Below are 13844 nucleotides of genomic sequence, written 5' to 3'. Positions count from 1 at the left end.
TTAGGCATGATTCTTCATTACCTGCTCCTGTGTTTTTTATATTAAACATTCTTGTTTTCGGGCTTTTTCCAAACAGAGAAAAAGTATAAGGACACATATACCTCTAGGAGAAGCGCTAACCATAGCCTCTTGTTTCGAGCTTTCGGCCCTCATCTGTATGGTGAAAGTGTTGGGAAGAGCAAAAAATACTTATATATATTGAAAAATCTATTTTGCAGAAATAGGTACAGTAATCCATATCTTTTATACACATTTTTTTACAATAATATTACTTCTCTTATGATGTTCTTCACAACTAGCTTTTAGCTAATTTCAAAGCATCATCGCAGTTTGGAGTAACCTTTTATGGGCCTGTACTGATAAGGGCCGAAAGCCCAAAATACTGTTAGCGCTTCTCCTTGAGTGATGTGTCCCTGTACTTTTTCTCAGCTTTCGAACAATTCCCCTCATTATTCCTTCTATATATTATCTTCAATGATACCATCCCTGAAATTTCAGTTCACGTTTAAGTATGGGTAAAATCCCAAAAACGGAAATAAGCTTGAAACCTTTTTGAGGGTCTGCATATATTGGTTGAGTTTCTTGATGGGTAAAATCCGCCTGATAATTCTGAATTATATCTATGAATTCTTTTTTCCTCAATAATAGAAAAAATCACCATCTGCTCAAACTAAAATTTAGAAATCAGTCGCGAAGGAGTGAAATGAATGTTCATGCTAAATTATTTATGATTAAAATATTTGAGGAAATTGCTTCCTCTGATATTGACATCTCTGAATCTATTCCTCAGATTTCACTAAAATTTCGTGTAATGAAAGTTTATTGATGAAATCAGAATTGTTGCTATTACATGGGAAAAAATAAGCTTTTTGAGAGTTCGTCTCTATACAGATGGCTATTTGACTTCGTCACAATGCCTGGACTTTAGAGCAGAAAATGGTCTCAATAATAATGTTAGATTGTCTGATGACGAATCCATCCTCAAATTCAATTCTGTTCATACGTATACACGGACGATACTAGCGCACGGAAGAAATTTGTAATTTTGAGGGTAGTTTCGGATATTGAATGCTGGGCAAAAGCAGACAAGTGGTTCCGTTAATATAGCCGTTTAGAAATTTTGCTTTTGTGTTGATTTAAAAACTGCTAATTCCATCGGCGTTACAATTTGTATGAAGAATGACCACGAAACCGACACAGTTGAGATTTTGGATTTGGTATGAAATAACAACTTCAAGCGTGCGAAATTTCTAGCTGATCACATCATCTGAACTTTAAAAGTTTTGAGACGAATACCCAAATATTTGAGTACAAATCCGATCGGGTTGAGATTTTGCGTGTATATATATATATATACAGGGTGTTTCCTAAACATGCGGCAAAAATTCAGGGGGTTGTTCCTTGGACTATTCTAAGAATATTTTGTCCTTTGATGATTTTTGAAAAACCTATTTGTTTCGAAGATATAGGGGAAACAAAATTTCAGATAATAACATTTTATTATGAAAAATTACATGAAAATTCAACTCAACCTACAAAAACTGTTGAAAATGACCACCTCTAGCCAGCATACAAGCATCCAATCTTCTCCTCATTGACTGCCGAACCCTTTCAAAAACACCAGGATCATTTCTTATTAAGTTACACCCAGCAATGATCCGATTTCGCAAGTCTTCCACATTTTCTACTGGAGTGGTATAAACTAATGATTTTAGATGGCCCCATAGGAAATACTGGCCGTTTTTAGTAATTGGAATGTTGTTAAACAAATTTAAAAATAAATTGTACCTACTTAGTAAACACAGTGCGGTACGCATTTTCAATTAAACTATTATTAATTTTAAAAATATGAAAAATGTTGTTCGCCCTGTATAATAACAATTCCAAGCTTCGTATAGATTTTTGTGTAGATTTTTTAACAGAACGATAGAAAGGAGAATTTCGAAAAAATAAATAAGGAGAGTATCATGGGCGCCCGCAGAAATTTTTCTCAGAGGGGGGCAAAATGAAAATTATTGAAAAACGATAAGGCGTCATGATTTTCATTGAAAACCGGTAAATTGTTGAGAATCTATTACTTTCCTTTTTTCCATGCCCTCTGGATTGAGAAAGTAATATTGAGGGTGTTGTGCTGAAAAATGAGGCAATCAAAATCTCAGGGGGGACCGTGGCCCCCTCTGCGGGTGCCCATGGAGAGTATACTGAGTTGAAGTCAGGAGCTCTTCGCGCTAGTCATTCATGAACCATCCACCATAATGCTCTCACAAATGGCGAATGCGCGAACTAGTGCTCAGAAAGTCCTGACTTCTCGTCAGCGTCTTTTCCTCATTTTTAATCTGATAACTTTTTGAACCAAAGGATATTTTTCTAGGTGGCCATTATTGAAGGTGTGACCTCTCTCAAAGCAATTGCGGTGTTTCATTCCGGGATAACTAATGGAATCATCAGTTTGATACTCAGTGATCCCTGCCAAATACACCTTGCCTCTCGATAATAGAGCATGGTGACTTTGCCGTAGAACGGTCGGGTTTACCTATATCCCAAGCGGTTCCGATCTTCTGTAAGGATGCTTTGCCCATCGACATCAAGGGCGTAGATCTTTTTTTTTCGTAGGGGGGGGGACAATCGAAAATTTTTTTTGACGACAACGTTTACTCATATCTGTAATGTGGGAAAATGAGGTTGAATTTTGCACCAAATTACTCGAAATAATTTTTTTCTATTACCAAATCGATTTTTCTCATCTTGAACTGGGTGTTCCTAAATTGGAGTTACAAAAGAAAATGAGAGATTCCTTGGATAACTTTTAGAAATTAAAAGTCCCATAAACATGAGCCCGCAAACGATTTGTTATTGAGATACAAGGTGTTTCTTGTAGTCATACTTTTTTGTGATGATAAACCAGTTTATGGAATCTTCATTAATCTTCGCTACATAGTGGGTAAATAAGTACCAAAACAAAAATATCACCTTGTAGAGTTTCATTCAAAATTAGCATATCACATGATGAAAACTTTAAATTGGAATATCTATGCCAATTCAAGTTGAATATCTTGTGGAGGGAAGGTGCTATGAGAAAAAAACTTGAACTTCAATACTAGCATTTCAAAAACAAAGCGTTTGAAGACTCATGTTATAGGACTTTTTTTATTAAAATGATCCGAGAAATCTGTCATTCTCATTTGTACCTCCAATTTAGGAACAGCATGTAGATATATTCAATTCAAAAATGATGTCTTCACAAATAAATTGCAATTTGAATTTAACACAATAAATTGTACAACACAGCCCAGACAATTTTTCGATGCAAATTACTCAGTTCAGTTCTTTGGTAATCACAGTTTTGAAATGTTGTGACAAGAATGATCCAAAAAACAGAAAACAACAGGTAAGTACATACCGATGATGAATGCAAAAATTACAGATGGCAAATAAAGGCTGACAAAGCGGATAGGTAAAGGAAAATAATAAACTTCGGACATAGATGTGTACACCCCTATTTCTACGCCATTGATCGACATCTCTCGGGCAAGCGAAGAGTCATTTACGAGTTTTTGTAGGGAGAGTCGAAGAAATGCTAGAAGAAAATTCAAGTACATTCCTACGTACAATCATGGAATGGAAAATATTTGTTATTTTAAGGATACCTACTGTTCATTCAATTTTTTTTTTGTAGTTTCGGAGTTATGAATTTTTGATATTCAATTATATCGGTTATCGGTAAAAATGACCTAGGGTTTGAAAATCGTTATACTTGTTGTTTATAGATTTTTGGTGCAATTTTGTTTATTGATAGGTATTTCTAAATTTGAGATTTTATGATTGGGGATTGAATTGAGGAAAAGAAAATACAGCCTGCATTTTTCGACAATGTCTAATTAAGAATGAACTCTAAATTTGATTTTAGTAGAAAATGAAAAAACGAGCACAACATAGATATATCAGACTTCTATAGAATATACTAGAGAAAATTAAAGTACCTATCCTGATTGATAACAGAAGAATTCTTTCATAAGGAGTTTAAGGCTACTGAACTCAAACAATTTGGTTTTTTCGTCCACCAACAAGCTATATTCGAAGATGAACTACTCAGTTCTTCTGTATTATGAAATTAAATTATGATACCAGAATGATATGGCCTTTATAAAAAAGCCGTTAAATGCAATATTTATATATTTGTCTTGAAATTCATAGGGCCACAGTAACCTACTCCAATATCGTCTCTGATAAAGCTCCATTAATGATATGAGATATATCAAAGCTATAGTGCATTATTAGAACCCAAAATTCAAGAGATTTAATGAAAATAAATGACGTGGATGATAGAAAGAAGTTCTTCAGTTTCTTCTGGAAAAATCTCACACAAACTTTTGAAATCAACTGAAGACAGAAAAATATTTTTATTTTACAAGAATTTTACATTGGGAATGATAAATATGATAATCCGGCAGTTTGATGCAAATACTCATTTGGTAACAATTTCACGATCATGCAATAGTGTGATATTGGTATATGTTTTAAATATGTACACTTATATTATGGATTTTATTGACTAAAAAAATAAATAATTGGAATTGAATGATAATTTTTCTTTTTGGCTCTCTATAGAAATAAATAAAATTTATAAATTATTAACACTTATTATTTGATTTATCCATCCAATGAATGAAGAGACCTTAACATAAACACCAGGGACGTCTATTCTTCCGCAACCAAAACCCCATGAGACCAAACCAGCTAATTCATAGAAACCATCGTCTTGACAAACTAGCGGTCCACCACCATCACCCTGAAAAAAAAGGTTTTTTTATTGAGACTTTTCAATAAAATTCTAGTTCTTTCGTTTAAACATATTCCATTCTGTATCCAAGAATAATTCCATACAATAAGAAGCAAATTTTCATTGTTTAATCTTAGGGTAAGTAAATTTTTGATTCCTCAAGGCTCATTGTTAGGAACACTTTCTTTTAACTGGGCCCTTTTTGTTACAAATTGCCTACAATACTTATGCTAAAGCATATTTTCTACTCAACAATATGGGGTTTCTCATAGAGAAATGAACCATAGATAAAATTTTGCAAAACTTAGATGTAGTTTACCTGACACGCATCATTTCCTTCTTCTCCTCCAGCACAGAAACTGCTAGCAGGTAAAATGAATATTTTTTCCGTAACAGCGTTTACTTTTCGTATACATTCGGCATCACTAACAATTGGTATTTCAGCTTCCCTGACTCTCAAAGGTATGGGCCCTGCTTCTCCCATGTAACCATAACCTGTTACAGTGCACCTTTTTCCTGCAGCATGATTGACACCTCTTGCTGGTAAACATACAAGACAAACACCTTCTTTCAACTCGGCTTGACCGTGTAGTTTCAAAAGAGCTATGTCATTGTCTAGGGTTTGGCTATTGTGATTGTGATGAATGTATGTTGTGGCTACTCTAAGTGTTTGCGCTCCAGGACTACCATATTTCCTTGTGAGGTCATGATCTCCGACTCTTACATAAATAGCATCACCAGATCTCACGATACTTAAAGCAAAAAGGATAATTAGTGACGAATTTTGAAACCATTGTAATAATGCTTACTTGGTCACGCAGTGTGCAGCTGTTAAAACCCACTGTGTACCAATTAGGGCAGCGCCACACAAATATTGATTCAAAGAATTGATCAAAGCAACTTGCCAACACCATTCTCCTTCGTCACCATCTTCACCGCCAACTACCCTACCAACTCTTGAAGTACCTTTCACACCACATACGTATTTGGAGTACACCAATGGTTTACCTGTACTGGAGCTTGTCTTGGAGACTTCTGTCGCTGAAAAAAATCGATTTGGTCAGTAAATGAAATTTGAATTAATGATAATTCTCCAACTCACAAGTAACTTCAATGACAGGTTTCTGAGTAGTGTAGCTTATTTTGGGAGGAACAGTACTTTCTTTTTCAGTCGCCTCATCTTTACCACTTATTGCTTCTTTGATTAAAGACTTAGGAGCACAGCATTTGGTACCAGACTTCCTACATTTGAAGACGTCTGTCATCTCTGCATTTCCTATTGAAAAAATATTACTAATTGTGTCCTTGATGTTAATTTTTGAACTTACGGAAGCAAGTGAAGCTGAGGTATGAAACAATACATGATCCTGGACATTCAGGCCTGGGGTCGACTGTTGTTGTTGTGGTCGGAGTTGGATGATGAGGCCTCGGCTTGGGTTTTGTTGCAATTGTTCTTGTGTTGTCGCAACATACTGATCCTTTTTTACAATTCGAAGTGTGTGGTATCAAAACTGAAGGTCTTTCACAGAAAGCAGCCATAATGTTTACCAGACAATAACCAGGACATCTTGGCCTTGAATCGACTGTTGTAGTTCTCTGTGTTGTAGTAGTTACATGCGAGTTCTCTAATGGCGAAGCTACACAACATGTTCCCTCATTTGGACACTCAGCTTCTGCATCTATGTCATCACATATTATCGCTAGAATACCACTTATACATTCCCCTCTGCAGGGTTTTGGAGGTCTTGTAGGTCTGGTTGGGGAAGCAGTTATTTCTCTAACGGGATAAGATGTGGTAGTTAACTGTGGTCTACTTGTAGTTATTTCAGTCGTTGAATAATTATTTTTGGTTTTGCTTGGGATGATCAAGTTTGGTGGAGCTTTTTCACCATAAGAATCGCTCGAAACACAACACCTCAAACCTGGTTTGCATAGATCAGGGGCGTCAAGAATTGCTTCACAGTAATCTGATATTCTTTCTGCCATACAAAACCCTCTACATGTCTTAACACCTGTGAATTGGAAAAGATAATTTTGTTATTTTTTCATGTACTGCATATAGATATATGTGTGGTTTCGAAGGGTGCTATTGGCACATTCGTGAATGAGCGCTCAAAATATCTTGACTTCACGTCAATGATTTACTCATTTTTTTTTCGTATTTTTGTCGACTTTTTCATTATTCTGATTATAAGAAATTTTCCACGAAGCTTGGAATTCAAAATTCCAAAACTACAGACATTGTGACGGAATGATAGAGCTATAGGTTTGGAGAACGAATGCTGAGAAAGCTGTGGAAAAAAATTGAATTCACAGAATTCTTGGAGGCCAGAAACAAATATCTCCATAGGAATTCTGTAAAAAATATGATTTTGAAGGACAATACTCACTTTGATTTTTGTTATTACTCGTCTTGTTGTTAGAATTTTGTTTTAAAGCAGGTATCTGAAAAAAAAAAGTCTGTAATATTGTCTCTGATCGATATTCAAGAATAAAAATATTACCTTTTCTGTGGATTTTGTTACTACTACTGGAGTTGTCGTAGTTGTTATCAGTTCTGTAGTTGTTATTTCTGTAGTCGTTGTTATTGTTGTTGAATTGGAATAAATGTCAATTTTTTCAGTTGTGTTGGATGGCGGGACGTCAACACAACATTTCATTGAGGGCGAAGGGCAAGGAACGTCCTCTAGTACGTCATAACATATAAGGGTAGCTAATGCGTGCATACACACCCCTGGGCAGTCTTTCGAGTTGGCTGTGCTCGTGATAGTATCCAGTAAACCTTAAAACAAACATCGTCAGCTCTTAAATGGAAAAAAAGATTGTAGATATATGAAGTATGAACGAGGAGTTTTTTTGTGTCCTTATGATCTTCATGTTAGCTCTTTCCTCTGTTGATTTTTTATTCAACTGTAATGACTTGAAGCCATGGCTTAATTTATACTAAAGTTCAATTGTTTATTGAAGACGGTCATTTTGCAATTCCATTTTTTGTGTCCCAATTCAGTTACTACTATACTACTATCAATTATTATTATTTTGATGAGTTACTAATAAGTAAATGATGGATGGAATAATTACCAAACATTCTGGTGAATTTCGGATGCGCATAAAATTGAAATATTAGTTGCGAAAATCTTAATATTTTTATTTATTGGGAACTTACAGGAAACGTAGTGAAGTTTATATTTTCTGTTTATTTTGATTTACGAATACTAAAATATATTTTTTATTTCAGGTTCGACTCTTCCTATTATTCAGTAAAGGTGAGTTAATTTTCAATTGATAATAATAGAGTTCATACTGAAGAATTCTACAAATAAAATCAATTAATGGTCAAGTATTCTATATATTGGAAAGTTAGAATGTTCTTTCCACGGAATATTTCAATATTGATGGGAATGTACCTACTGCTCCTCATTCTCGGAGTTGTTAACTGCACATATATCCATTCGATTGTTTATTTTCGGACTATATTGATCTTGTTAATCGAGTTGATTGACGAGAATTTTTAATAATCCTTTTACCTCAGGAAAAAAAACAAAACGCAAACGTGGAATTCAATTTCGGTACAATCCAAAACATACTTCTGGACATTTCATCATTTTTCGATGAAAAAATATTGCCTTTGAGGCTTTACAACAACACTGTAGCGTCTATTTTAGTTTTCATGATTCTAGAATAGGGTTTTATGCGTTGATGATTAATTATTGAAAATGCTGTTTGATGTGACTTGTTCGATTCCCGTTTTGCTGATTGCTTCCTCTTTCAATTCGAAACATTTAAATTAATGGATAAACATTACATGTACACTTGCTCTATAATTTGTTATTTTTGTCATTAAAACTCAGATCGCTTCAATATCCAAATTGACATTCAACAAAATGTGTAAGGGAGGTTGATGAATAATAATATTGAATTGTATTCAGGTCTATTTAAAGAAACAGAATAAATAATTCAGATATATGAGTTGAAAAATAGAGAAGGGTTGATAATGAGAGCGAAACAGTTTTCATTTATCTTTCAATATACCGTTATTCTACAGTACAAAACTTCAACTAGACCTAAATACTTTGAGAGTTTTGATGGGAAATTCGTAAAAACAAATAATTAGGCATTCGAGAACAGAGTATTAAAAGATCTGAGTGCAAAATGAAGAATTTAATGGAAAGTGGAAAAAAATCATAGATAAACCCGAAACAGAAAATAATTGATGTGGTTTCAACCAACTTTAGGTTTGGTGTAATAATGCTAATAGATTTTTTTTATATACTATAAAAATTGGTTTTTGTTTGAAAATGTGTGCACAGTTCTGAATGAAAAAAAAATGCTGAAATTCCTTTCAAACTAGGAAACCTAATTATTTCAATACGGTATGATAATTGCTTATATTTCATTCGAGTAACCCCCGTATATCATCGTAGCTATTTAAATTTCAAAGCTTAATGTGTTCTGCTTAACTGTATATACAAGTTGTTGTGTGAATAAAATAATTGCTTAAAGAACGTCTCATATGTTATTCAGACAATTAACGGTGATTCTTAAATGGAGGAATGTTATTAATATGGATCCTATCCGTTCGGTAATAGTAAAAGAAATGATTCGACAGGAACCGCTGAGAATTTCATTATAATCTGACGGAATTAATTATTAATTTTGAATTTTGCTCTAGGCTGATTGCTTCAAGTGATTCGATGGGTTGTTGAGGTCTTAAGTAGTGATTGATAGATTTCTGGATTCGTCCTTGTTTAATCTCGATCCTGATCGAAATGAAAACATTTATTTCACTATAATCCTTCTCAGAACCACCCCTTCACTCACAAGGAACCAATGCAATTGGAATTTGGGAATTTGAGAATATAGGACGATTTAATAGTGGCGTGGCTAGGTAATAATGATCTTTGGTTAAATATAAAAAAGAGCCTCTATCTAAACAGGTTTGAATGAGCACCACTTTACTATTTAACAACTACGTTGCTGTGATCTAAGGGTGGGGGCTGCACCTTTTAGAATCTATAGAGGAAATACAGAAGCTTACGCACATGTTGATGGCTGTTGCTCTGTTATTGTCTCTAGTTCTAAAAAAATTGATTCTATTCGTATTTTATGTATATGTACTCCTGTTCAATTGAAAATAATGGTAGTGTCATAGGTACAGCCTTTTTTTTTCACTTTAGTTTAGTGTGTTGGTTTTTCACTATTCGCTTTTAACATGAGTGTAAAGCTTCAAAAAATCATAATTATAGATCCAATTTGAAACTATGAAAATGTCTGGAACGTTTTTAAATATAATTTCATGAAGTTGAGGTTTCCTCAACGGTGAATTGGATGAAAAGAAGTTTATTTATTGGAATAATCAGAACTCTGATGTTAATAATTCTGAAGTTGATAAACTTCACAAGCCTATAATGTCGTTGGTCAATAAAATTTTGATGTTTTGGTCCCTATGATTGCTTTCAGTAAACTTACACAGAAACTTGATATGTATGACCATTGGATGAATAGTGAAATTTTTCCCGTATTTCTGGATATAGCGACTTAATATTCATAGAAATCGAAATATCTCATGGTGGTATGAAGATATTATCTTCCCGCATTTTTTGGTACTTTCATGGAGGTCAAAGAATGAAATTCTCATTGTTTGTTGTTTTTATGATAACGGCATTGCAAATAACTGAAAATACTAAAGCATTCTCAGAAAGTTGGTATTACATTATAACTGAAGTCCTGAAATTTCGTCATTGACAAGAACTCACGTATCCTTTCCGATGAAAAAAACAATGTCAACACGTATTGAAATAATTATGATACCGTAATAACAACAGCTTTCGATCTGATTCATATCACGAGAATTTTGACCCATGCATTGGGTTTACCAAGTCTTAAGGCGCAGTCACATCCTATTCAAATTCGACAATAACAACTAGATATGTAATTTTCTTTCCACGTAACTTGTGACTTGAATTTTGGCTCAGATCGAGCCGAAAAAAATCTTCGATAACCTAACCTAGCAGGGATATTTAACATCACCATCTGAGAATATTTTGAATGTGTATAGAGATTTTTTAATGAAGCAATAGCAATCAAAACAACAATTATTGATTCAAAAAGAGTAATTTGAACAATCGACAGTTTATGGAATCAGATTTATGAAACTAACAAGGCGTGGCTATAGAAAATATCTACTTGAGCAGCTTTATCAAGATCTGAAATTGGAGGAAAGAAAGCTCCGGCAAATTTCTATAAAGAGAAGAACTAGTTTCTTGATATTATAGATCAAGTCTGTGTTTGATAGATCGTATGTTGTTACTGCTTCTTCTACTGAACTTGTTTAACATTAATATTTCCAAGATTCATTTCACAGTTAATTGTGGCAACCTTCTGATCATATTGAGAATTTACCGTTGTTTTTATCACTATTGAACTGAGCCGATATCGATGATTATTCTATCAATCGATCTGTAAGACATAACTGGGTAATCTGAATGGAAATGTCAGAGGAGATGACAAAATTGGATTAACAATGTTTTGATTTGTTGATTTATGATAAAGAGTTTTCAATTAGATCTACAATTTGAAATTGTTATGGTTTTGATTTGATCAGAACCGTTCAGATGACGAGTTGTTATGGTCCGGGGTGAAATTTGGTAATACCTGTGAAGAAATCTCCTGCCAGGGAGTCATCCTGAGCGAAAACCCTTGAGAGGAAGGCACTCCACCAAAGAAGCGGTGCCAGTTTGCACATAGTTCAACACTGTCACTATCACCTTCACTGGCACACTCCACTAAGCTTGGAGCACATTGCTTGTCCACCGGGTTCTACCAATTCATTCATATGCGGAGACGATGGGACGATAGCGTGCAATACTTCCACACTTCCAGAAATACCGTTGTTTCTTCGCAGTGCCGGCATAGGAAAAACATGTCATGGTTGACCCCAAAACTCAGGACCACATTCGTCGACGTAACGAGCGGACGTAGCTGTAAATGCTAGAAACACACAAAGTCAATCGGACCTCTACTGTTTACACGAGAACTTAGGGATTGTGCATTGGACGCTACAAACTTAACAGTTAGGCGACAAAAAAACGGAGAAGTGAATCTTCTGTAACAACTTGGTTCTTGGTCAAAAGGTTGCTAGGCATCTCCACGTTATCGATCTAGCACTTTCATCATTGTAAATAGACAGATTGGAACTCGTCATGGTTCCATTCCTTCTTCTATAGGAGTCCACCAAAGAGGTAGTGGAAGCGTTGTGATCACTTTTGGGATGAAAAATATTTTTTATATCCAAATTTCTACCCGCAATTTAGATCATCCCGGAATCACTTCTTTTCTGTCTGTCTATAGGTCTGTTTGTCAATATGTTCTTGTAATAGCCTTAACTTCTACAATTTTAATGATCGCATACAAAATTGAGCTTTTCGAGATATAGGGTGGGAGCCCAAAAGTTCTGGTATTTCCATATCTGTTGGTCAAAAAAACGATGAGAATATGAATGGATTTCCATATTGGATACTGAGTTGTTTCGTGGACCTTCAGCTCTTTCAGCCTTGTTCATGCGCAAAAATTTAATAACAGGGATCTCATTATTTCGAGAACTCGACCGATTTTGATGAAATTTGGAGAAATAAGGGTATACAAGTTGGAATATTGTATATTCTGTGGGAATATCAGCTTTTTTGATTAATAGGTGAGCGTTGTGCATACGTGACAACATTTTCGGGAGATATTTGTGGTTCAAGAAGAAAACTTCTGACTTGGGAGCAGAAGACGAAGAACTTCAGTGCCCAAAAATTGGTAGGAATTTCAATGCAGCATTATATATTAAAGGAGTTCGATAATGTGTATGCATTAAATTGGGAATTGTCGAGTCACTTTCTTGAGTTAAATGAGCAATATAATTTACTTTTGCATGGAAAGTGTTATTACAAACGTATTAATATTATATGCTTTGAAGCAACCAATACAGAATTTTCCCATTACAAAACCAGTATATGCATAGCACTCTATTTCAGGTATCTTGCGAAGCAGAAAAGAGATGCTCAAAGATGAATGACTTAGAAAAACGTCAGAAAACTTTTGTTTTTGCTAGGCGCATTTTGAAGTTTCAAATGTATCTACATAGATTCTGAAAAAAAAAATATTTTGAAATTTTATAGAATGTAAAAGGTATTTTGAATTAAGTCCTTGACTTGTACATATATTTCAACCGAAGATTTCTGAGGTCTAAGGAAACAATTCTTTCCATTGTTGAAAATCCTTACAAAATTGTAATTTTCAGTTATATCTCGCAAATGGAATGAAATCGAAAGAAATTATTTTCAGAATATAGTTTCTTATTGACGTGATGAATCTTTTCCGAACATAAAATTGTATCAAAGTCCGGCCAACTCTAGAATACCCGTTATACTAAGTGAGAAAAAAAATCCAATCGGAGAAAAATAGAAAAAGAAAAACAGTGTTTCTTTTGACCTCAGGAATCTTCGATTGAAATATATATGTATGTACAAGTCAAAGACTAACCCGTAGATGTAGAATGAAAAATTGAGAATGACTGGGATATCATTACCTTCCTATTATTCTATAGAATATAAAAAATTATATAAAAATGTATATTGGACTTTAATTTTACAATATTAAGTTGGCCACTTCTAAGAGGCCAAAGTCCCCAGTTTCATCATACTTATGACTTATGACTGTCATTACTTAACTCATTCACTAACTTCATTCATTTGATGTAGATGAATGCTTCTTCAGTTTTGAAGCTATTGATTTTTTCAATATGTTATCTCCACGAAAGAAAAACGCTATGCATTTTTCCTCTTTTCATTCAACTACCATCCCAAATTTTTAGTAATTGTAAGTTGGTCTGTTTCCCTTTGGGTTTTGATTAATCAATTTCCAGTTTTAAATTTGTACATTTAATTGATTTCATATCTACTTCTTTGCCTTATAAATTTATCCTGATTTTTCTTCATATTATACTATTCCATAAATGTATGAAGAAATGGAAGAATTGTGAAATGGAGAAATTATATTAGGTGCTTTTCTCTATTTTATT

General features: G+C 34.2%; 1 protein-coding gene across 1 annotated transcript; it reads right to left on the bottom strand.

The window, feature by feature from the left end:
* Positions 1-4385: 4385 nt before the first annotated feature.
* On the bottom strand, positions 4386-11850 carry LOC123686106 (protein masquerade). The gene is made up of 8 exons (XM_045626089.1): positions 11435-11850; positions 7285-7562; positions 7171-7225; positions 6109-6792; positions 5883-6056; positions 5590-5821; positions 5100-5532; positions 4386-4789 (listed from the first exon to the last, which is right to left on the bottom strand). Exons 1-8 carry the CDS (start codon positions 11523-11525, stop codon positions 4622-4624), a joined length of 2115 nt encoding a protein of 704 aa, XP_045482045.1. The 5' UTR covers positions 11526-11850; the 3' UTR covers positions 4386-4621.
* Between the last annotated feature and the right edge of the window lie 1994 nt (positions 11851-13844).

The sequence above is a fragment of the Harmonia axyridis genome, chromosome X (assembly GCF_914767665.1).
Source record: "Harmonia axyridis chromosome X, icHarAxyr1.1, whole genome shotgun sequence".
NCBI classification, from domain to species: Eukaryota; Metazoa; Arthropoda; class Insecta; order Coleoptera; family Coccinellidae; genus Harmonia; species Harmonia axyridis.
Note: the sequence above shows the minus strand (reverse complement) of the source record. Positions and strands in the feature narration are given on the sequence as shown.

Bases quoted from the DNA above. Each gene is read 5' to 3' on its own strand.
- LOC123686106 (XM_045626089.1), bottom strand. From the start codon at position 11,525: ATGTGCAAACTGGCACCGCTTCTTTGGTGGAGTGCCTTCCTCTCAAGG. The intron at 6,793-7,170 runs GTGAGTATTGTC...TCCAATTCACAG, and splicing joins GAGTAATAACAAAAATCAAA to GTGTTAAGACATGTAGAGGG. The intron at 4,790-5,099 runs GTAAACTACATC...CTTTTTTTTCAG, and splicing joins AAGGAAATGATGCGTGTCAG to GGTGATGGTGGTGGACCGCT.